The sequence below is a fragment of the Sminthopsis crassicaudata genome, chromosome 4 (genome assembly GCF_048593235.1).
Source record: "Sminthopsis crassicaudata isolate SCR6 chromosome 4, ASM4859323v1, whole genome shotgun sequence".
Classification (NCBI taxonomy): Eukaryota; Metazoa; Chordata; class Mammalia; order Dasyuromorphia; family Dasyuridae; genus Sminthopsis; species Sminthopsis crassicaudata.
This window is the reverse complement of record NC_133620.1, coordinates 81,483,558-81,508,879: the sequence shown is the minus strand read 5'-3', so window position 1 is coordinate 81,508,879 and position 25,322 is coordinate 81,483,558. Positions and strand designations below refer to the sequence as shown.

Here is a 25,322-nt window from a genome sequence, read left to right as displayed (position 1 = left end):
TTCTATTAGACTTTAAATAATTTTTAGATTTTCATTCATAAATAGTATTAACTTGCCAACTTTTAATTTTATAGCCCTAGTCATTTTTGATTTAGAGTAGAGTAAAGGTTAAAGCCCTTTTGTGATTTAGGTCTCTATGAAATGGACTTTCACTTTCACGTAACTGAGAAGTAGTTACAGCAATTTAGTTCAAACTTTGAAAAAAGTTCACCTTTGATCTGATATGAAATTTGAGAATCTCAGTGGAAATTATATTGTGCCTGGAGAAAATTGTGAATTGAAAAGGGAGAGCAAATGATGAAATGATGCTTCACAACTTTAACAATTATAACTTCATAGTTGTATTTTTTTTCCAAATCACTTTCCTAGAACGTTTCACTTTCTTATGATCACATAAAAAAGATCTAGACTTTAAAAAAAGAAAAAAAAAACAATTCTTTGGCTGAAGGTTTGCTGCTCATTTAAAATTTTTTTGATGATTATTAATATATATTTTATTAGCTTTAGTTTTTACTTCTTGAAAAAATCTACATAGAGACAGCTCATTATGAAACAAAACTGTATAAAAACATTATAAAATTTTAGAAATGGAATTCCTCAAAGGTTACCTTATCTGCATAAGTATTCCTTTGATAGTATATCTAATAAAAAAACTAATGTGAGAGAGAACCCATTCTTTCTAGATATAGGCTATTCCAGTTTTGGAAAACTCAAATTGCCAAGAATATTTTTTTTTCTTATATTAAAGGTATTTCTTTACAACAAATTCTACCATTGTTCCTCGCTCCTTTTTTTTTTTTTTTTTCAGAGCCAACTAGGAGTCATATCCTTCTCCTATGTGACAGCACTTACAATATTTATAGAAGCTATCTGGTCTCACTTTTGTATTTTCTCTGACTAAACATCCTCACTTCCATAAGTCTTGAAATGGAATTATCTTGAGACTTTACACCATCTAAAACAAGCTTTTCTGGAAATTATTCAGCTTATAAATATCCTTCCTAAAATGAAGTACCCAAAACTGTACATAACACTCCTTGTTTTGTCTGAGTAGAAAAGAATACAATAGATCAATCACCTACCTAGTTTTGGATACTACCCACACTACTCTTATTACAAACCAAAATTTCATTAGTTCTCTGTTTTTCCTGTATAAGTTACCAAAAATAAATAAATAAAAAGATCGAAAATGCATGTATATGCACCTCAAACATTTAATCACTGTATCAGTTTGTTGTTTAAAATAATCACAAGTCTAGAAATACTTATTTCACAGGCTTTTTCAGGTCAAGATTTTTGAAAACCTTCAACTGATATATACATGTGAATAGCTATTACCTGAAATAACTCTTTAAAATACTTGAAAAGCTCTTTAAAAATTATAAAATATAAATGAGTTATTGTTATTATTATCATTATTCTAAGAAGTTACATTATATCCATTGTTTTATACAAGTACTAGCCATCATCACTGACTGTTCAAAGCATTCTACTTTCTCATGCCCATGGCTTTCTTTGTAATTTCTACTAATTTCATTACTTTTTTCTAATTCTACTTTTTTTCATTATTCCTGTACTTAGAGGTCTCTGTATTCACATTAATAAAAATATTCCCTATAATTGCAGAGATTAAAATCCATTTATGATATCTCAATCCTTGTAATACTTCCTTTTTTCATAAATGCTTATATTCAATGTTTTGGAATCTTTGTATCATTTACAATCATGCATATAATAAAACACTCATATGAGCCATATGTTAGCTTAAACTCTTGCTACATGACTGCCCATATCCTCTTTCCAATTCAATTTCCAAGCAATTTTATGCTACTTATTAGGAAAGTTTTTATTGGCAATATACTAAAGCCTACTTATGTCTACCACATAATTTGCCATTGCCTTTTATCATTTTTATTCTGTGGAGATCATGGTGTTCTATGGGACATGCATTTAATTAATATTGGGAAATTAGTGGGATTAAAATAGAGAGTTTTTTTTTTGTTTTTTTTTCCCAGGGGAAGCAACTTAGAATAATTGTAAACATCACATGGTTTCCTAAATGTAGTCAATACTACTCTCCTCCTCCTATTCAATTCTGGCAGTAGATCTATATAATGAAGATTTTTTTCTTTTCTCTTTTTTTTTTTCTGTCTCCAATCTACCATTACTTTCATTTATTGCTTCCCTAGGGACATTTATTTTTGAAATAATTAGTTTTGTTGCTACTTTTGAGCTTGGAAAAATTATATTTCAACAGATTTATGATAAGTGCTCTCATGCATCAAATCCAGCTTCTAGCAAGACTAACACATAACTGGCATCTGAAATTTGGAATGATTATGATACCAATATGGATAATAGTTACTGACATTTACTCTTTAAAGTTTACAAAGTGATTTACATGTGCTTCATGTTGAACTTCAAAAATCTTTTCAGGTGGACATTATTTGTCCATTTTACAGACTATGTCTCAGAAAAATCAAATGACTTCTCTTAATTGCAGAAATGGTCTAGAAACTATCATAAAATATAATAATAAAGATTTACATTATATGCTGCTTTCTACACACATAGTCCTCCAAAAAGATAGGGGAATACATTGTCATATCTCTTTTTTGGATCCAAATTTGATATTACAATTTTATAGTATTTAGAGTTTTTTCTTCTTGTTGTTTCAATTTCCTTTTTTTTTTTTTTTTTTTTTTTTAGTCATTGTATATGCTTTTCTTTATTTTGTATTAGTACATATAAGTTTTCCCATGCTGACCATTTTTTATAATGAAGTTTATTATACACATGTACCATTTTAAAAAAATCATTTGTGTTATAAATTAGCTGGTGCTGCAATAGATAAAACCTACCTGGAGTTGCAAAGAGTGATTGAAGAGATGAGTTCCAACCTGGCCTCAGACACTTACTAGCTGTGTAACCATGGGCAAGTTATTGTTTGCTTCAGTTTCCTCAACTTAAAAGAAAGCTTGTTATAAATATGTAAGGAGGTTATATATGTAAAAGTGCTTAGCATAGTGCCTGATACATAATAGATGATATGGAACTATTATCTACTATTATTAGTATGTAAAAGCATATTATTTTTCCTTTATTCTACTCAAAGAGATTATGTTTTTTTTTCTCTTTTAAGAATCAATTTTTTTTTTTTTACAATTGTATCTATAGTGTATTTGAGTATGCTGCCTTGACAGATTGATACCCCCTCCCCAAAATAGTGAATTTTCTGTTTCCTTTAAATGGGTGTTATGAATTGTTTGCTCCTGCCAATTGTGTGTGGTGTATGTGTGGGTGTGTATGAGTGTGTGGGTGTGTACACACAACGATATAGTCAAATGTTGCTAGTTAATTTTATATATAGCAGTCTTTAAAAAAGCTATTAATTGAATAGATTGGTTTTGTTGTTCACTTTTCTCAGTAAACTATTGTGCCATCAGTAAATAAGCAATAGCTGTTTCTTTGGGCAAGTTTGTGAGCATTGTGGTTTAAAAAATGAAAGCAATTATCTTGCTTAATACTCAATATGTTTATAAAAAAAATTGTCACCACCGATCATACTCTAGGCAATTATAAATTTAGCATACAATAAAATTTTAATAGATCTTTATTCTTTTATTTTTTCAATATTTAATCTCCAGACCTTGCATCTCTGCAAAATTTTGTGTGTGTGTGTGTGTGTGTGTGTGTGTGTGTGTGTGTGTGTGCGCGTGTGTGTGTATGTGTGTGTAAGGGGGAACCCAGCTTGTTTTTTATAATTTCTTTTCATTCACTTTCAGTTGTTTTGTTTTTATTTAAATTTACCTCTACATCATTGTAGTCATTGTGTATGTTTTTTTCCCAGTTCTATTTATTTCACTTTGCATCATTTCTTGCATGTGCTTCCATGTTTTTTTTAATTCCTCATGTTTATCACTTTTTATAGAAGATTAATAGTATATCATATTATGATTACATTACCACTGCATAGGATTATCATAGTTTGCTTAGCCATTCCCTGACTAATAGACATTTATTTTGTTTTTTAGCTTTCTTACCACAAAAAAGTAATACCACAAATATTTTGCTACATATGAAGCATTTTTTTTTTGTCAATAACATCCTTAGGTAATCCCTATATTATTTGTACATTAATGCAATTTTGCCACTGTTAAAGTTAACCACCATATTTTGGTGTTTTGAAGCCTGTTTTGACATTTAATTGAAACTAAAGTAAATGTGCTGTTTTTTATATATTGGTCACCATGTTTTGATATTTTGAAGGCTGTTTTGAGATTTAGTTAAAGTAAAGAAAATGTGGTGTTCTTCACATATTGGCCACATTGCCCACTACCATGTTAAAGGTAATCTTTGGGGATGAGTTTTTAAATATAGCAATATAGTAACATGTTACTTATTTGAATGTTAATCTGACAAACTCAAATTATGTAAAACATAGTCAAAACTCAGAAGAAAGCAAAAAAGAAAGCCTCCTAAGAACTCAAAATAAATGTAAAGTTCCTACATTAAAATATACTTACTTATATGGAGGGAAATTTCTACATGTCCTTAACTAAAAGCCCAGGTATTTTGGAAATCTTCTTTAGAGATATATATCTCAATCCAAACATTACCAATCCACAAAAATCCTATTATTACTATCCAGTCAAGATTTGTTGTTTGTTTCCCTCTCACAATCACAAAGTAGGTTAAAGAAAATATAGAAAATCTATATAAAAATTCTAAATTCCTGGCTTTGAGCTCATTTTAGTATGGTGACAATCACAGCAATAACAGTATTAATAGCTATCAATTATTACAAGTTTTAAGGTGTGTAAAACACTTTATACACATTTGATTTCATCATCACAGCATGTGCTATTATTATCCTTTATATTACAGATGAGGAAATTAAACAGACTTAACTTATGTAATTTGCTTAGGATCACACATCTAATAAATAGCTGAGGCTAGATCTGGACTCAGGTATAACTTAATCTAAGTTCAGCATTCTGTCCACTGTGCATTACCCTCAAATATGCTTAAGTTTTTTACTGTTTTTTTTATTATGAAGCATTATAGAAAAGTTAAAAATGATTATATTGAATCATTAAAATAAAAGGCAATCTTAGCATAGTTTTAAGGTAGCAAAGTTTAAACCTGCACTAAAAATTTAGGACTACTTTATATTCATTATTCCATTTTAAAAGGAAGTGATAGATATATATTTCAAAAATATATACAAAATAATTAAAATGAGAAAGTTTTAGTTCTGAAAATGGTAAGCATAAGCTATCAAAGTCTTTTTTGTAGCAAAGCAGGGAAATGAAGTTTTAATAAAAAAGAATAAAACATTTTCTTTGAAAAAGAATAATGGGAAATACATCAACTGATCATAGATTAGTGAACAATCTATTATATTTCATTTATTTTTCTTATATGACAAATAATATTTGCTACTTCCTTTATCGATAAACAGAGGAATAACTTAGTAGATGAGAAAATGATGTAGAGCAATGAAAATGTTAATCAAAAGAAATATAGCAATTATATAAGTATTAGCTATGAAGATTTCCAGTTTTCTGTCCTTAAATGAATTTATCTTTAACATGGTAGATATGTCAAAAATGTATTTCTAATTCTTTTTGATATTTTGCCAATCACTTTTGTGAGACTTTATTAAAGGCTTTTTATGTAATTATTTTTCTGACTACATAATAAATCAGACAGAAATGGCTGCAAAGTTTTGATTTGATCAGTGGTAACACACTCCTTTTATGCTCAGAAAATTAAAAAATACCTTCACCATTTAAATGAAATATAATATTTTGATATTTATTGTTACAGTAATTCATAGTATGGGTGTCTTTGTTTTAGAGACAATTTGTTTTAAACAACTCAGCTCTGGTAAAGATGTTGAAATTCTGTGACACTTTCTTGGCCTCAATGTCTAGATTTAATTTTGAGAAGATAAGAGAACAATACTATTTCTGTAATTCTATATGCAAAGAACATCTATCTCTCCTTCTGCCTTTCTAATTAGGTCTGGGTCCTTTCACTTGGATCAGGCTTATCAGCTCTCTCTGGTCCTTAATTAGGTAACAAATGGGAGACTGTGAAAACTACAAACTTGAGGATTTCCTCTAGTGACTTACATGATATTGTAATTGTCTTTTTTTGTTTTAGAATATTCTCTCTCTCTCTCTCTCTCTCTCTCTCTCTCTCTCTCTCTCTCTCTCTCTCTCTCTGTCTCTTTCTTTCTCTTTCTTTCTGGAACTATTGATATAGTTAAAAAGCTGATTTAAAAAAAATATTACCATGAAGTCTTAAGAAAGGCAATTAGTTTTTAAGTATTAAATTGCATATGTGAAGACATACTATTCATTCATCCATATTTGGCTGGCAAAAGGATGGAGAGATGGTTAGAAAGAGATTACAAAGGAACATTTGTTGGCCATAGGTACAACAGATGCTTATTGCAAACTCTATTCCCATAAGCAGTTCTGGGTCACAGTTTCAGAGCCAAGGGAGCATGTGCACTTAGGATTGGAGGAGAGCAGAGACCCTTCTTGAATAAAGACCTGAGTGATTTCGAGGGGAGCAATGACCACGCCAGAATAATACCACTTGCAGACTCAGAGAACTAGTTCTAAAAGCAACAGGGCAAAAAGCTTGAATCTTGGCACAGTGTCTCACTACCCCAAGATATGCAGAGCCAACTTTAATATAAAGTTGAAAGTAAAGAAATAGGATGGAAAACGAATGAACAGCAACAACAATAACAATAAAAAAAAGTTACTATGGTGGAAGGGAACGGCCAGATATTACCTTAGAAAAAGAAAGCACTGTAAAAACAACTATAAGTTAAGCTGCAAAAAAAAAAAAAAAAAAAAAAAAAAAAAAAAAAAATGTTCATTAGACCCAAGGTCAACAAGAATTCCTGGAAGTATAAAAAAAAAAAAAAAAAAAAAAAATAGAAAAGAGTGGTAGAGGAAAAAACTGGGAATAGAAAGGAGACTAATGCAAGAGAAGTATGAAAAGAAAATTAGCAGCTTGGTAAAAGTGATGTAAAAAACAATACTGAAGAAAATGTCATCTTAAAAGATGGATTATTGATAAAAAAAAAAAGGCACAAAAATTTACTGAAGAATAAGACTGTTTAAAAAACAGAATAGTCCAAATGGAAAAGGAAGTTAGTTCAAAAATTTAATGAAAAAAATAATAAAAAATACTCAGCAACTGGAAGCTTATGAGACATGTCATGATCTTGTCAAAAGACATCAAGAAACAGTAAAAAAATAAAAATAAGATAAAAATAGAAGGCTATGTAAAATATCTCATTAGAAAAGTAATCAAATTGGAAAATAGTTTAAAAAGAGCTAAATTAAGAATTATTAGACTACCTGAAAAATCATAATAGACATCATCTTTCAAAAATTACAGAGGAAAACATATCCTAAAGAGATCAAAGAAAAAGGGAAAGGATTTTTATGTAAAAGTATTTGTAAGAGCTCTTTTTTAAAGGCAAAGAATTGTAAATTGAGGTGATGGTCAGATCAGTTGAGGAGTGACTGAACAACTTGTGGCAAGTAATTGTAAAGTACTTATTGTGCTAGAAGAAATGACTAAGAAGGCTGTTTAAGGGAAAAACAAAACAAAACCTGACAAAACCTACATCAATTGAGATAAAATGAAGTAAGAACTAGGTGGTCATTGGTAATATGTTATATTGATCAATTGTAATCAGAGTTGGATAATCTAATCATCACAATAACCAAAGTTAATTCCAAAGGACACATGATAATACCTCTAGAGAGAGAACTAATGAACTCTGAATAAATTGAAGTATAATTTTCTCATTTTATTTTTGTTTTTCTGAGTAATATGGATAATATGAACATTAATTTTGCTTGATTTCACATATAAAATTGATATCACTTTGTTTTCTCAGTGGATAAGGAATGAGGGAAAGAATCTGGAACCCAACATTTAAAAAAAATGAGAATGCTCAAAATAAAAAAAAAAGAAAAGTAATTAATTAAATGTGACTTTTGAATGCATAAGAAAAGATATATGTGATGACTTTATACTTCAAGGGCCTCTTGGGGATACTTGCTTTCTCCACTAGTACAATTCATACATTCTCTCTGACTTAATGGAGGGTCTTCCAAAGTTGTTGAAAAACAATTGACATGGAAAAAAGTGAGAGATATAATTTAATAACGTCCATATTTCTGAAAGCCATGATTTAAAAAATCAAGGCTTTATTTTTCAAGAAATTATACATGAAAAATGCCTAGATTTATTAGAATCAGAAGCCAAAGTAATGTTACAAAAATTACATAAATCATCTTCTGAAAAGAACCTTAAAAGAAATGCTATAGCTCTGAAATATTATAGCCCAAAATGAATAAATTTCATATCATAGAAAAATTTTATATTATCCAGATAAATGTAGAGAACTATACTAAGGACTATGGTCTGCATGGCACAAGATCTAGCAACTTAAACAGTTAATAAGAGGAGATATTGGTGTACACTATGCAAAAAAGGAAACAAAAAGAAGCCAAAAAAGAGGAAAGACTTACAGCAAGAAAAAAAAACAAAAAACAAACAAACAAACAAACAAAAAACTTAGCAAAGCTATATATTATTCTTCAAGCGAAAAATAATTATTCAATGGAATAAGACTCTGTAAAAGACAGCGACCTTTACTCTGGAACTCAAAAAAGAAAAACTTTAAACATAGTCAATATCAAATAAAAATAATGAAATGGTTAGAGAACCACCCAGTTATACTTCATTAATTCAAATTTCATAGAAACCAGTGACAAAAGCCAGAATGGTTTCATCAGAAACAGGTTATGCTAGATCACTCATTTTCTAATAAAGAAATTTTTACTTTTTATTAGTCTAATATAATATGATTTTCTTTGATTTATTATTGTTCAAAAATGTTATCTTTGACTAGTACTATTGTGTGCTCTTTTTAAATCTCATATCACCTATTATATACTTTCACATTTTACTGACAAAAGGTCAACAAATTACTTTTAGTATTCAATAATTGGTATGATATTATATATGTAAATTATTTAGGTAGTATAATTTTTGTTATATTGGCATAACTCATCTGTGAGCATTATATAACTTCCTAATTATTTGTCGTCTTTTATTTTCATAATTAAAAAAAAAAAACATGAGGGGAGGTGGGAATAATTTATAGATGCCTTCATATAGGATAGCTAAAGTGGGAGATAAGACAGGTGCTATACAAATGGTTCACATAGATTTTAGCAAACCATTTGGGAAAGAACCTCATTCTATTTTTGTAGAAAAAATGAAGAGTTATACACTTGATGGCAACATCATTAAATGTGTTCAGACTTGATCTACTAGCCAGATAAAAATAGTAACCACTTGTTTGGTGTTGTCTTGAATACTCAAGGAGCCTAATTTTTTTTTTAATGCAATTTATTAAAAGAAGATTGTTGTTGCATCAGGGATTAGAATCCTGTAAAATAAAAATGTGAACAAATGTAACAAAATAAATATTATTATTTATCTGCAGGCTGTCATTCTTCTAACCTGCAAATGTTATATAACTATTTTATTTTTATTTTTAATAATAGTTTTTAATTTTCAAAATTCATACAAAGATAGTTTTCAACATTCACCCTTGCCCCTGTGTAACAAGGAATTTCTAGGAATTGAAAGAAAATTCTCTGACTATAGTTTTCATGCTCTATTCTCTTCCAGTGTTGAAAATCAGAAATTTGTACTAATGGAGAAGTAATAGAAGTGAAAGTTAAAAGTTGTTAAGCAGCAAAATTTGACTTTATGCCTGGGGAAAAAAAAAAAAAAAACAAGCCTAAAACTTTCCACCAGTTTTTGTCGTTCATTTGGTCAGTCTTGTGTGACACTGTATGAGCCTATGGCCTTTGGTGAATGGGATTTTCTTTGTATACTGATACTGGAGTAGTCTGCCAAGACCTTCTGCAGTGTTGTCCCCGTTTTAAAAATAAGAAACTGAGACAAATAAAGAGTTCAATGAATTGCTCACTGCCACATTGACTAATAAACATTTGAGACCACATTTGAATTCAAATTTCCTGACTTTAAGCCCCTACCCATTGTACCACCAAGCTGCCCCTTTTCCCTAATAGTGCTATATAAAAGTAATGTAGTCTGCCTCAGAATGTAAGAAGGCTCTCTTTAAATTGGGTGTCCTCAAGTAGAGGTTGTGTCAGATAGGTTTGTAGAGGTGATTTCTTATGGGAAAATGAATTGACTTACATAGCTAGCTACTGAAGAACCTTCCAACTCAATTTTTATTTTTTCATTATGTTTATCCAGCCAAATCTTTTCTATTCTCAATTGAGAGTCTAGTTTTTTCAACTTATTATCATATTGCATGATATAAATTTGAAATCCTTCCTACTATGGTCTCACTCCACAGAACATTCCAATTTATTAATTCCCTTTGTAAAAGGTAGTTCCTTAATCTGTGGATCTATGAGATGACTAGGATTCCTGTGTACATCACCTCCCTAATTCAGTGTGTGTTTGTGTGTGTGTGTGTGTGTGTGTGTGTGTGTGTGTGTGTGTGCATGCATGTATAACTTTGGAAATTTTTAAAGATGCACTTAATTTTATGAATCCTGCCTCACCACTTTGCCCTCTTATTCCCCCCCCCCAACCTCTTTAATTTTTCTTTCCAGCTCTAATATTAGTACATATCTTTTCACAATTTTAATCATCACCATAGTTCTGATTCTTAACTAACTGAGCACTCTAGGTGGTTGTCTCATTAATGCTAAATTGTACTATTTATTTGTGAAACTGAAACTGTGATACCCAAGAACACTGGCATTTGCGTATTATTAGAAAAAGCAGAACTTTGGAAATAGCTTCCTTGTCTTTTATAAACTTATATAAATATCCTTATGCTATTCTCAGCATGTATTGCTACCAGAAGGCTTTTAGGTATTAAGAAACAACATATTTTCCCACGTGATTGTATACTCTATATTTTATAGGTCCTTAAAAATAATGACAGATATATAAAGACAAAGACTCAGCAAGTTGATCTATAGGGGAAAAACTGAGCTGTCATTTAAATGTCTTAAAACATGACATCTTTCAGTACTTCAAGACTTCTGGCCAAGATGGCAGCATGGAGGCAGACAGCTGCTTGAGCTCCATGTTTTCTCTCAGGACTAACTTCATGACAAGCCTTGGAGTTAATGCTTGAAGGGAAAAGAAACCCACAAATAATCACCAACAGAAGACATCCTTGAAATTCAACAGAGAAGGACTATGTTTGCTGGGGGAGGGTCAATCAGACTGGGCGCAGACTGAGGGCAGGTGAGCCAGAGCAAGACAGGCAGCTCACACAACCCAGACCAGAAGGGGGAGGGCTACTATCTCTTCTTTTCTGCAAAAAGACTTTTACCCCAGTATGGATGCTCCATCTTGGCAGCAAGCCAGGAGCAGCAGAGAGGGTGTAAACACCGGAGGTGAAGAATAAAACCACAGAAAGCTAGCATCTCTCAGAACCGGCCATCCCCACCCCCACCTGGAGTGACTCAGCACGTTCTCAGAGCCTCAGACCGCAGACACAGCGCAGCCATCACTGTCCTGTTAGTAGCTCGCTGATATCTCCCTCAATCTGTAGAGGAAGCCCAGTAACACCATCCAGCTCCATCCTCCCCCCCCCCCCCCAGAAACAGACCAATTGTTTCTCTTGTCCATTTGTTTTCTTTGATTCCACTCTGACAAAATGAACAAAAAATTTAAAAGGGCTCTAACCATTGACAGCTTATGTATGGAGAGAGAGCAGACTTCAAATACTGAGGACACTAAAAGCAGATTGTCCCCAGAGGAATCCCCTAATGGGGATATGATCTGCTCCTCAATACATAAGGCTCTCACAGAGGAAATCAAAAAGGCTCTCACAAGAGAGCTAGAAGAGAAATGGGAAGAGGAAAGGGAAGCTTGGCAAGAGAGCCTGGAGAAGTCATCCAGAGTGGATAAAGAGATTGAGAAACAAGATTAGTGAGCTGGAAAAGGCAAACAATTCCAAGGAAAACAGGATTAGTGTGGAAAAAGAAAACAGCTCTCTAAAAAATAAAATGGATGAAATGGAAAAAAAATTCATAGAAGAAATAAACTCACTTAAAAACACAATTGGACAATTACAAAAAGATATAAAAAAAGTGAGTGAAGAAAATACATCATTGAAAATTAGACTCAAACAAATAGAAATGAATGGCTCAAGGAGAAACCAAGAAGTAGTCAAGCAAAACCAGAAAAATGAAACAATTGAAAAGAATGTCAAGTACCTTATTGGAAAGACAACAGACCTGGAAAACAGATCCAGGAGAGACAATTTGAGAATAATTGGACTCCCTGAAAAATGTGAGGAAAAAAAGAGCCTGGACACTATTTTCTAGGAAATTATCAAAGAGAACTGCCCAGACATTTTGGAAACAGAGGGTAAAATAGACCATTGAATAAAATTCATCGATCACCTACTAAAAGGGACCCCAAAATCAAAACGCCAAGAAATATAGTGGCCAAGTTCAAGAATCATTAGACAAAGGAAAAAAATACTGGAAGCTGCTAGAAAAAAGCAATTCAAGATATGGAGGAGCCACAATAAGTGATAACCCAGGATCTAGCAGCGTCCACATTAAAAGAACGACAGGGCCTGGAACATGATATTATGAAAGGCTAAGGAACTTAGTATGCAGCCAAGAATAACCTACCCAGCAAAAATGGAGCATCGTTTTCCAGGAAGAAGATGGACATTTCAACAAAACTAAATGAATTCCATCTATTCCTTGGATGAAAAAACCAGACCTACACAAAATGTTTAATCTTCAAAGACAGAACTCAAGAGATTTCTAAAAAAGTAAAAAGAAAGTCTTGAGAACTATACTTCTGCCATAAAGATATGTAAAGAACACATGTATAATTTGTCCTAGAAAGTAGAGGTGGAAAGGAAATTATATCACAAAAAAGGGTAAAATGGTGGTACTACATCTCATGAAGAGGCAAAGGTAATCTATTATATCTGAGAGAAAGATAAGAGGGAGATGAACATAGTGTGTATCAATAGGACATATTCAATTTATGGTGATACTTCTACCACTTCGTTGAAAAGTGAGAGGGAAGGAGTAAGCTAAGGGAAAGGGAAAACAGAAATTGTGAGGAAAAGGGGTAAAATAAGGGGAGGAACTTTAAGGTGAGGGAGGGATACTAAAAAGGGGGGGCTGTGAAAAGCAAGTGGTGTTCACAAGTTTAATACTGGGTAGGGGGGTAAGAGGGAAGGGAAGGAGAAAAGCATAAGCAGGGGTTAACAGGATGGCAAGCAATATAGAATTAGTCATTCTTACCATAAATGTGAATGGGGTAAACTCCCTCATAAAGAGGAAACAGTTAGCAGACTGGATTAAAAGTCAGAATCCTACTATATGTTGTTTATAGGAAACACACCTGAAACAGGGTGATACATTCAAACTTAAAGTAAAAGGGTGGAGCAGAATCTACTATGCTTCAGGTAAAGCCAAAAAACAGGGGTAGCCATCCTCATCTCAGATCAAGCAAAACCAAAAATTGATCTAATTAAAAGAGAAAGGAAGGGCATTATATCCTGCTAAAGGGTAGCATCAATAATGAAGCAGTATCAATATTAATCATATATGCACCAAGTGGTGCAGTATCTAAATTCTTAAAAGAGAAATTAAGAGAGCTGCAAGAAGAAATAGACAGCAAAACTATAATAGTGGGAGACCTCAACCTTGAACTCTCAGAATTAGATAAATCAAACCACAGAATAAATAAGAAAGAAGTTAAAGAGGTAAATAGAATACTAGAAAAGTTTGATATGATAGATCTTTGGTGAAAGCTAAATGGAGACAGAAAGGAGTATACTTTCTTCTCAGCAGTTCATGGAACCTATACAAAAATTGATCATATACTAGGGCATGAAAACCTCAAAATCAAATGCAGTAAGGCAGAAATAGTAAATGCATCCTTTTCAGACCACAATGCAATGAAAATTACATTTAATAAAAAGCCAGAGGAAAATAGACCAAAAAATAATTGGAAACTAAATTATCTTATACTAAAGAATGATTGGGTAAAACAGCAAATCATAGACATAATTAATAACTTCACCCAAGAAAATGACAATAATGAAACATCATACCAAAATGTGTGGGATACAGCCAAAGCAGTAATAAGGGCAAGTTTTATATCTCTAGAGGCCTACTTGCATAAAACAGAGAAAGAGAGGGTCAATGAATTGGGCTTACAACTAAAATTGCTAGAAAAGGAACAAATTAAAAAAACCCCAGACAAACACAAAACTTGAAATTCTAAAACTACAATGTGCGATTAATAAAATTCAAAGTAAAAAAAAGACACTATTGAATTAATTAATAAAACTAAGAGTTGGTTCTATGAGAAAACTAACAAAATAGACAAACCCTTATTAAACCTGAAGAGGAAATTAGAACAATAGTTAGGAGCTACTTTGCTCAACTTTATGCCAATCAATTTGATAACTTAAATGAAATGGAAGAATACCTTCAAAAATATAGCTTGCCCAGATTAACAGAGGAAGAAGTAAGTAGTCTAAATAGTCCCATCTCAGAAAAAGAAATAGACCAAGCTATTAACCAACTCCCTAGGAAAAAATCCCCAGGACCAGATGGATTTACATGTGAATTCTACCAAACATTTAAAGAACAACTAACTCCAATGCTATATAAACTATTTGAAAAAATAGGGATTGAAGGAGTCCTACCAAATTCCTTCTATGACAAAGACATAGTACTGATACCTAAACCAGGTAAATCGAAAACTGAGAAAAAAATAAATAAATAAATAAATAAACAAACAAACAAACAAATAAATAAATAAATAAATTTCAGTACTTCTATACCAAATAAATAAATAAATAAATAATTAGAACATGACATCTCTTAAATGACTTTATAGATGAATATAGATATTATATGATATTTTGAAATTATTAAATAAGGATTTTATTTTATTTTAGAACTAAATAAAAACCATTTACTATCTTTATACATATGTTAAACATTTTTGTTTCTTTTTTTCTCTCATTAGGCCTTGTGAAGGACTCATGAAATTATTACATATCCCCTTAGGAATTTAGAAATTCTCAAAAGGACTTTAGCAATCAAGACTTATATCCACGAATAGATAAACACATTTATTTGGATATGTAATTTTGTAATTGCTTTTTCTTTCAGTAAAGGATAATTTGAAAATACACATGTGTTTAATAGGATAACATTTTAAAAATAACACATTTAGTATCTAGGTTATATTGTAACACATGTAAAATGTATGGGATTACCTGTCATGGGGGGGAGGGAGTGGAAGGAGGGAGGAGATAATTTGGAAAAATTAATAAAAAAAAAATAACACATTTAATATTTGCAACCAACATTAGTACCCGAGTCTTAAAACTCATATGACAATAGAATTTATACTGATTTAAAATTAAAATTTTCTTTGAATTGCATTTCTGACCCTTTTTATGTAATTTGAAATATTTCCTCATTTGTAAAATGGTGGTTTTAAAATGTTCAGTTACTTACTTCATAGAATTTTAGGGGAAAGTGTTTTGCAAATAACCAAGCATGATGTAAACATGCATGTTTACTGTTAATATCTTTGAGAAAAATATAATCATAGTAGGAAAAACACTTTATTACAAAAAAGATACTGCTATTTTATAGTTTTCTTGTTGGTAGTCAATTTAGTCAAATGGAATGAAGAAGATTCTATCATATAAACATAAGCCTAGAGTAATGATAATAATTCTCTCTTTAAAAGTACATAGAAGCTCCCTAAAGGACATGGGACAATAATGGTAATAAATGTCTCTTTAAAAGTACATAGAAGCTCCTGAAAGTAGATGGGACATACCTTTTCTCAATTTTGCCCTCTGCCTCCTAAGCATATTTTCCCATATTAATGTTTCTCTTACTTTCCTTTCCCTAAGCACTTAAAATCATAGGCAATTTCTCTCAGTTCCTCATATTTGTTTATCCATGCCTTTGTAAATTGACTCTAATCACTTAATCTGTATTTTCTCTGAATTATAGATAAGGTTTTCTAAATAAAGGAAAATAAATGTCTTCTCACTTTTGCATATATAGGTGCTAGAAGTCAAAATAAGTGAAGTTCATCTGTTATGACTGAATTGGTTAGTAATTAGTTTCACTGCCTGGTCTCAGTATTTTGACTGAGCTGACTGCTTCATTCATCCCTCACAATTAAATATAATTGCATATTTTCATTGATTTTAAGGATAATCTCTAAGAAGTAGTTTAAAAATTAGTACAAATATAATAAAAAACATGAACAAAGGTAACAGAACAAGTGTTACTGTTATCTGCAGATTATCATCTTTCTAAACCACAAAAGCTGGAAATGTTTACTTTTCTGGGTTAAAAATGAATTTGTTTCCTGACATTTAAAATCTGCCTTGAAATATTACTTTCTTAATGCCTTTCTCCAGCTATAGAAAAGAATTTGTATAAATGACTTTTCAATAAGGCATCAGAACTACATAAACTGCTAATAATGAGAAATATATGGATTGTGCTCAGTAAGCCAAAATATCTCAGTCTATTAACTGTATTGTATTATCATTATGTTATGATGAAATGGTGAATTTTTATGCAAAAATCCAGGTTTACGTGCCTAAGTATCATTTTGAACTTCACATTGTATTTGTAGGACTATGGACATTTTTAATAGCTGAAATTAAAAAGAAAATTCATTTATTTTTGTCTCCATTTTTAATCTAAGTAAAATTTGTTCTGAAGTACTAGTTTATTATTTTGTATTATGTCTTTTCCTGTATAAGTTTGCTTTTTTTTTTGTGTTCATATCTGTAAAACCCTCTAACTGTGGAGACACAGATGTAACTTGAATTTTAACAGGGCATGGAAAATCTCAAGGAAAATTTGCATGTATTTGTTGCTCTATTTTATACACTTTGTTTTGTCTGTACTTAGCATGAGGTGTATGTAATAAAATCCACATGAATTTCCAGTAAACTAGGACAAATTCACAGGAATACATTCACATTAATAAGAAAGACTTTCCTTGTGAAAATTTAGGAGCAGACACAATTGGTGTTTAGTTTATGCTGACTCTCTTTTACATGTCTCCTTTCTAATAATGCTTCTCCCCTCTTGATTTCAAGTGTTTACCTAATAATGCCCCAAAGTCCTCATTTTAGGGACCTGGAGAAGTAATCTCTATTCTTCTCTTGTAATCAAAACTTAGTAGAAAAGGGTTAATGATAAGATTAAATTCTTCTGTTTGAGAAAGGTAGAATATTTTGAAAATTATTCTGAAAAGTATCTTTGCAAAAGTTCTATGACACTGCCTTATCTCACTTTGGAGATAAGTCTGAATTGTTAATAGGAATGTAAGTAGAACAGAAGACTTGGGAGGCTATACCAAGCTGGAAATGATTCAGATACCATTCTGTGAATAGCTTATGTCTGCTCTATGAGGACCAGACAATCCTAAATGCAAGGGAATGAGCTGTTGGTAGATTGGTAGTGGAATTAGGAACTAGTATTAGACTTGCAGTGAATATGATTTGGATTCAAATCATTCCCTTATATTTACTACTTTTATATCCAAGTGAAGATAATTTGAACTCTTGAGTATTAGATTTCTTGTCTATTAAATGGGGTTGATAATATCATTAGCACTTTTGTTCCAGGATTGTTGTGGGAATGTAATTAGATTTTGTTAAGTAAAGTCAACATACATTTAACTATGTGCTGGGCCCTGTGATAGGTTCTGGAAATAAAAAGAGGATCAAAATTCAGTTTCTCCTTTCAAAAAGCTCACATTCTCTAGAGAGAGACAACATGCAAAGATGTGTCTGTGTGTACAGTGTGTGTGGGAGAGGGAGAGTCAGAGAGATAGAGATACACAGAGAGACATGGAGAGAGAGAGAGAGTGTGAAAGAGATAGCAACAGAGATAGAGAGAATGAAAAGAATACTGAGACAGGTAGAAAGAGAACCCAGAAATATCAAGCATGATTGACAAGTGTCAAAAACTGTACAGAGGCAAAATCAATGAGCACTGAGAAAATACCATTAGATTTGGTAATTCAGAGATCACCGGTAACTTGAAAGTGAACTGTTTTATTTGAATAATGAGGTCAGATGCAAGAGAGCAGAATTAAGAAGAGAGTAAATGAAAGGAAAGTAAAAGAAAGTCTTCTCAATGAGTTAAGCCAAGAAAGCTAGGGAAGCTATTAAATGATGCCTAAGGGAGAGTGATGGCTAAAACAAATTATGTTTTAAGAATAAGCTAATGATGGGCAATTTATATACTAAAAAAGGACTAAAGAAGGAAAACATGGTTCTCAATTAAAAGATGAATAATTAAAGACGTAGCACCTTCAGAAGCCCCAAATAGCATCCACATACACACATATTATATGACTTCTATTAAAAATTATAAAGTTTTAACTTGGTCAGCACTGAACAACACTATAAAAATTTGATTTAATCTATATTTAAGACAACGGGAAATAATGAATTATTGATATTGGAGTCTTTTTCAAGATTAATGTTTGGTCCAAGTGAGACTATAAACTAGTTAGAACAAAGGTCAAGATAAACATCAAGTTAGTAGAAAGGAAAAATAGAATTAATAGACTTGAAATCCTCCTATCTTTTAAAGTTCTCTGTCACTCTCAGCTACCACTAATACTTCCAGGACCCCAGACTAATAGTCTAGGTATTGTCCTTGACTCCTCACTATTTCTTTCCCCTCATATCTAATTTGTTGCTAAGGTCTGCCAATTTAATCCTTGTAACATTTCTTAAATATGTCCCTCACACCTACTCTTCTCTTGATACTACATCTATGAGAGTGCAAACCTTCTTCTCCTCATACTTATTCTATTGTATCAGCCTGTTGGTGGGTCTGCCTGCCAATCTCATTCCATTTTCACTTAGTGGCCAAGGTAATTTTTCAAAAATCAAATCAAATCATGTCATATTCTTCCCTAGTTTACCCCAAGGCTTCCTATTGTCTCCAGGATCAAATATGGAAATCTTTAATTCAGTGTTCAGATCCCTAAATAATATAACCAGTCCCCCTCTTTCTAGTCTTCTTTCACTTTGTTTAACTCATACTTTTTAATCCTGTAACACTGGCTTTCTTGCTATTCTTTACAAAAGAAACTCCATTGCCCCACTCCAGACTTTTCCCTTGCTTGCCCTCCATCCTTCTATCAAGTCCCAGATTAAGTTTTAACTTCTATCAAGTCTTTTCCAATTTCCAGTCCTCTGTTGACTGTTTCCCATTTAACCTGTATATTGTTTATTTGTACCCAATTGTTGCATGCCTTCTTCCTCATTCAATTGTGGCTTTTGTTTTTCTGTGTATCTTCAAGCTTTGAACATTTTTAACATATAGTAGGAGTTTAATAAATATTTATCAAATGGCTTGTATTTTTAAGCATTTACTATATTATAATAAGTAAATCACAGTGCTAAACTCTGGGAATACAAATAAAAAAGGAAACTAGTCTTTGCTCTTAAGGAATTCACATTTGAATGGGACAAATAAAACATATTGAAACTTCCAGTCATAACCTAGGTAAAAAGATCTTTTGCTCCTTGGGAATGGCAAAGAAGGTGGGAATACATCTTTAATGTCATTTTAATGTCACTCCTGATGTTAAACCATTTGGCAATGATGAAGACGTTGACGACATTTTTTTTTTCTTTTCTGGTTCTTTAATAAAAGTAATTGTAGTGCCTATAAAATGTTTATCTCAACAAAAGTTGTTTCCAAGGATGATAACTGTATGCACTCGACTGAAATAATTAAGATTCCAAAAGAATTTGGGTTCCTCATCCTGGTCAATTTCCATTAGGAATTTTGGGAACATTGTGGTCAAAGTAGTAAGGGGAAAGATTTGACTTAGCTGGAACACTCTGCCTCCTGACTTTCCTTTGATCATTCAATGAGGCACACTTTTAGGTTCTGTATGAAACTGCTGGTTGACAGCTGGTGGAATTCCTCTCCATAGGAATTGTTTCCCCAGATATTGGCAATGAGAGCTGGCTTGAAAGTAGAATTGATAATCAGAGGGGTTCTGCCACTTCCAGGTCTCCTTTGCCCATCTGTTTGTTGGTGGCAGTGGTCAGCAGTTGTTGCTAGGAGTGATGGGAAAAGATGGACCCTTTTCCCACAATGATTTCTCTCCTCAGTGATAGCTGTATGCATTGGGTCACAGTAGTAGATCTGGTGATTTGGGGGACATACCTATTTCCTAAGTCTTTGGGCTCAGAGTCCTTGGCTGTTTCCATCATGGAAAGACAATAGTCAGAGTGTGATGTTGGTATATTCAGATTTCCATCTAAATTTCAGGGTGCTTTCTAATTTATTCTAGCCTGGCCTGTCCCTCTCCCAAGAGAAAAATATTGTGTGTGATTACAGTAACTTCAACTTTACTGATGTAAATAGGCTACTGTCCCTGAAAGAATATGAACTGCATAAATGTTTACTGGCTCTGCTTGTCATCATTTTTTTGAGCAATTTAACTGACATAACACAGTCATCACAACAGAAGGGTCAAGAGTTTACTTCACAAATACTTGATCTTGTTATCAAGCAAAAAAAGGACAAGGGCAACCATGATTTGGAGGACAAGTTAATTTAGAGAATATTGCCAAGTGTAGCAGATTACATGTAGAATCACCTCCAACAGGGAAAATACACTAGACAATGAACCAGCAGAGGAGCTTAGCTTAATATTCCATCTAAACCAGTTCATTTGAAAATCTGAAAATGAAATTGGAAAGAAGACAACAAATAGAGAACATGGGATAGAATCACAGAAGATGAGGTGTATAGATAGATCATAATCAACATTAATGAAACATATAATTGTCAATAAAATCACAGATACACCAAAGTACTCAAAATCCTAAATAACACTAAATAAAATTTAAAAGTATAGGGGACACTTTGTTCTGTTTTAAAGCAGACCTATTAAGAAAGCTTCATTTAAAACTGTAATATTTGATTGATAAAGCAAATATTGAACTTGAAGTATACAATCTAAATGTTTAAAAGGGAATTTGATAACAAGCTTGATCCAAAGGTCAGAACACAATATATCAATTTTTAACATTTGTATGTATTATTTCTCATTAAAAGGAATTATTAAAAATCAAGCATGACCTGTTCCTTTACCACTTTTCTAATCTCTTACACTTTTAGACTATTAGCATGACATACTCTGTATCTCAGAGACACTGTCCTCTTTGTTGTTCCTTACAAGATTCTTCATCTCTGGACTATGAACATTTTTACCAGTTGTCTCCCATGCCTTGATTTCTCTCCTTCCTCATCTCTGCCTCCTGACTTCTTTCAAGTCTCAAAAAAAAAAAAAAATCACAGCTTCTATAGTATGTTGATTCTAGTATCTTCTCTGTAATTTTCCATTTATCTTTTACATAGGTCAGTTTTTACTGTTGTTTACCCAGTAAACTATCAAATTGTAAGCTCCTTGAGAGAAGGGAAAGGTTTTTTAATTTTTTTTAAACTTTTCTTTGTATCCCCAAAACATAATTTAAAATTTGGTCGAGAAATCTTGCTAGAGGAGTTAAAATATAAAGAATATTTCATATGAAAAATTTAAAAGACTTAGTGACTGATAGGGGATAGGAAATGAAAAATAAAAACAAGCCAAAGATTTCTAAAATTTGGAATTTAAGTAAAAGGTTGTAATATTTTCAAAGAGGAGAAAGTTGGGAGTGAAAACTGGTTTGGAGAAATATTGGTAATGATGGATTGTTATAGAACAAAAAAAGAATTTAGATATTGTTGATGTCACCAAGATGTAGATAGCGCATTAATGTGTAATTGGATTTAACATGTTAGTAATACTTTTCAGATTACTGTTTTTAATCATATTACTGATTTCAGGTTTGAGAACTACCAACAACTGTTTCTTTAAGGCAAATATATATCTCATGTAAGAATATAAGCTCATTAAAAGTTTGGTTGTGAAACTGAAAATTGATACACCACTCTTTTGTATTATTTATGAATTAGTTATTGAAAATTGTATTTAATCATTGGAATAAGTATTTAAGAATTAGTTTGATTAAAAAGATATTTTGATTTCTTGACATTAGAGTCTATAAAGAAATTTGACGTCTTAATTACAGTTTAACTTTCTCATTTTTCTGGGCTATAACCTGCATTTATCTTAACCCAGAAGTGAGGAAGGGGAGATGAGTCTGTGTAGTTATAGGATGTTCTGTCCAGTCCCAAATGTAGCATGGGACCATTCTGTTGTAGTAAAAAAAAAATTGTAAGACTGTAAAAAAAAAATAAGACTTTTCAGTTGAAGTTGAGTTACTATTTTCCCCATTGTCTTGGACTTTGAAAACCCTTTTTTAAAGTCAGCATGATTATACCAAATAAAAATGCTTATCTTACCTTTACTATAAGTGAGTGACAATTCTAGTTTTACATCATTGAATTGTATGTGTAACCAATCATATAAAAATTACTCTGTGTACTCAAAAGCAACCTTTCATTGGTACCTGTTAGTCTTGCACTTTGTGCCCCAGTTGTTTTTCAATGCATATTATTTTTTCATGAGAATGGGGTATATGTAAAGGCACCAAATGAATGTTATTTGTGATCACAGAGAAATTTCCAGTATGTTCTTAAAAGATTAATGTGGGGCCCTAAAAGTAAAGTAAAGTAGAATTGGAGTTATTTTTCCCATCATTATTGAAAGTATATATTGCTAATTCTCTCCTAGCTCCCAGAGTTTTCAATAATATTTAGTTAAAAATCAAATACTTATATGTGACAACTAAACTTAATTTAACATTTTAAATGCCTGATTTATATAATAAGTTAATGTTTTGTTCATCAGGTAACAGAAACACGAACTGGTCCACTTGGCTGCAGTAACTATGACAACCTAGATTCAGTCAGTTCTGTTCTGGTTCAAAGTCCTGAGAATAAGATTCAGTTACAAGGTATGTAGGTGCACTTTTATTCATTTTATGTGAAAGAGGATGGCATTTATTAAATTAATTTCCTTTTTAATGTAATATGTAACATATTAAACTTTTAAAATTCACTGGTAAAAGGCCAATTTCCTAATATTTTTCTGATAAATTCTTGAGGATTTTTGGCAGGTATTTATTCACTTTCTTTCATGATTGGCAAAACACATACATGCATGTGCACACAATATATGTACACATACATGCCTCCTTTAAAAATGTGAAATGACTTATCCTGTCAACATTTTAATTAAGTGCAAAAAACATTATTTTCCCCAGTTACTGTGTATTTCTATTTCTGTATGAAATTTTTCTCTTTACATAGTTTTAAATATACATACAAATTATATAGCAACATTATTTATACAGCAAGTTTAATAGCATTACTAAGGGTCACATTTGCCTTCATGTAAACTGATCCTCTTTTCTTGAAATAAAATCAAATGATAATGTAAATTCAGAGTATCTATTTCTTTTTTATTATGTAAATGACAGTAACTTGAGATGTTTCTAGGGCATAACCTTTTCAGTGTATTAAGTGAGTCAAACTGGTGTCAGCCAGAAAAAAAAGCTATGAACATGTTTTTGCATGTAATTTCATAATTATTTCCACATGATCAAATACTGGGTCAAAATCCAATATAGTTTTACAGTATATAAATAAATTCTGCCATAAAATAACTAGCTATATTAGAAGCATTGATTGGAGGATGGCCTCAAGGGAGAGGTTGAGGAAAAAAGAGAAAGAGATAGAGAAAGAAAGATCACCTTTTTTCATTTAATATTTCAGTTGTATGAGGCTAAATTAATTGTTTTCTTCCATTTTATGTAAAAGTGCCTATTGATGACTTAGGGTAGCCAACTAAAATTTATCTCATTTGCAAATTCAATAAATTTGGTACAATCAGTTTATTTAAGTGATATCTAAATGCTACACAATTTTCAAATATTCAAATAAATAAACAAAAATAAATAAATGTATATAACATTAAAACAATGGGTACTCCTTAATAAAATCTGAAGTTTTAACAATGATAAAACATCAAATCACCAGTGTAAGTTGAGGTTAGCCCTCAGGATTATTCTTATCATGAAAAGATGTTTTTTGTTTTTTTTTCCCCCCCAAAGCATGATTTTTTACTTTTTTTTTCAATCAACAGCACATATAATACTTCCAATTTAAGCATAGTCGTTATTTCTTTGTGACTAAAGAACATATGAAATGATTCATTTTAAGTAGTGAAATGTTATAGGTAATTGGACACATTTTCTCTTATTTTTGTTTCCTGTTTTTCCTACTAGTTGTCATATTGTATATTTGGATCTCTGTATTACAGTTTCAAATATCGACACAAAATGAGAATAGTCAAATTGCAGTTTTCCCTTGTGCTTTCTGATAACAGCTATAAGAAATCTTAACATTTATTGAGTTTTTTCCCAACAATGGAAACATTATAGCCTTTTTTTTGTCATTCTTTGACAGTCTACTTAAAATAAATCCATTTTATGAAACTTTTCATCTGAGGAATTCACAGGGAAAATAACCAAGATTGTTTCCATACATGACAAGGAAATGAACTGTAACATGGCTAAATCAGGTTATATCTTTCCCAGTGGTCAGTTTTAATGATCAATAAAGTTGGCCTACAGGAATGTCAGTTATATAGTCATATTTCTAGCAAATAGAAATTAGAAATGATTTGTTGCTTACAATGCTAATTTTCTTTTACATATATATATATGTAAATATATGTATTATACACATGTAAAGATGCTTTTAAAATAGATGATAATGTTAGATTTGAGATCAAGCATAAGTTTAAATTTCAAGTCAAATACAACTTTATAATATATACTTTCCTTGGTTCCAAACAAGATCATCTTGACATTCCTTAGAAGCATCCTCTTTTTGAACTTCCTTTCCATTCCTATTAGTCAACTAAGTTTATAACCTTTAATTTTCAACTCCTGATCTTCTATTTATCTTATATACCCCAATCAGTTACCAAAATCTGTTCTTTGTCCTATAATGTTACTTGCAAATGTCTCCTTACTTTCACTCACATAGCCAATACCCTCGTTCAGACCGTTATCACCTCATGCCTGAACTACTACAAATAGCATGGTTGGTCTCCCTGTCTCAACTCTCTTCTCTCTCTAAGCCATTGAACACAGAGCAGCCAAAGTGATTTTCCTAACTCGTAGA

General features: G+C 31.6%; 1 protein-coding gene across 5 annotated transcripts in view; it reads left to right on the top strand.

Annotated features, from left to right (window-relative positions):
* BRINP3 (BMP/retinoic acid inducible neural specific 3) overlaps window positions 1–25,322 on the top strand; it is a 510,141-nt gene that overhangs the window by 341,146 nt on the left and 143,673 nt on the right. For all 5 annotated transcript variants that reach the window (XM_074308611.1, XM_074308613.1, XM_074308612.1 and 2 more), the window contains exon 5: window positions 22,981–23,086. In XM_074308611.1, coding sequence (XP_074164712.1) covers window positions 22,981–23,086 — 106 coding nt within the window. The remainder of the gene's footprint in view (window positions 1–22,980; window positions 23,087–25,322) is intronic.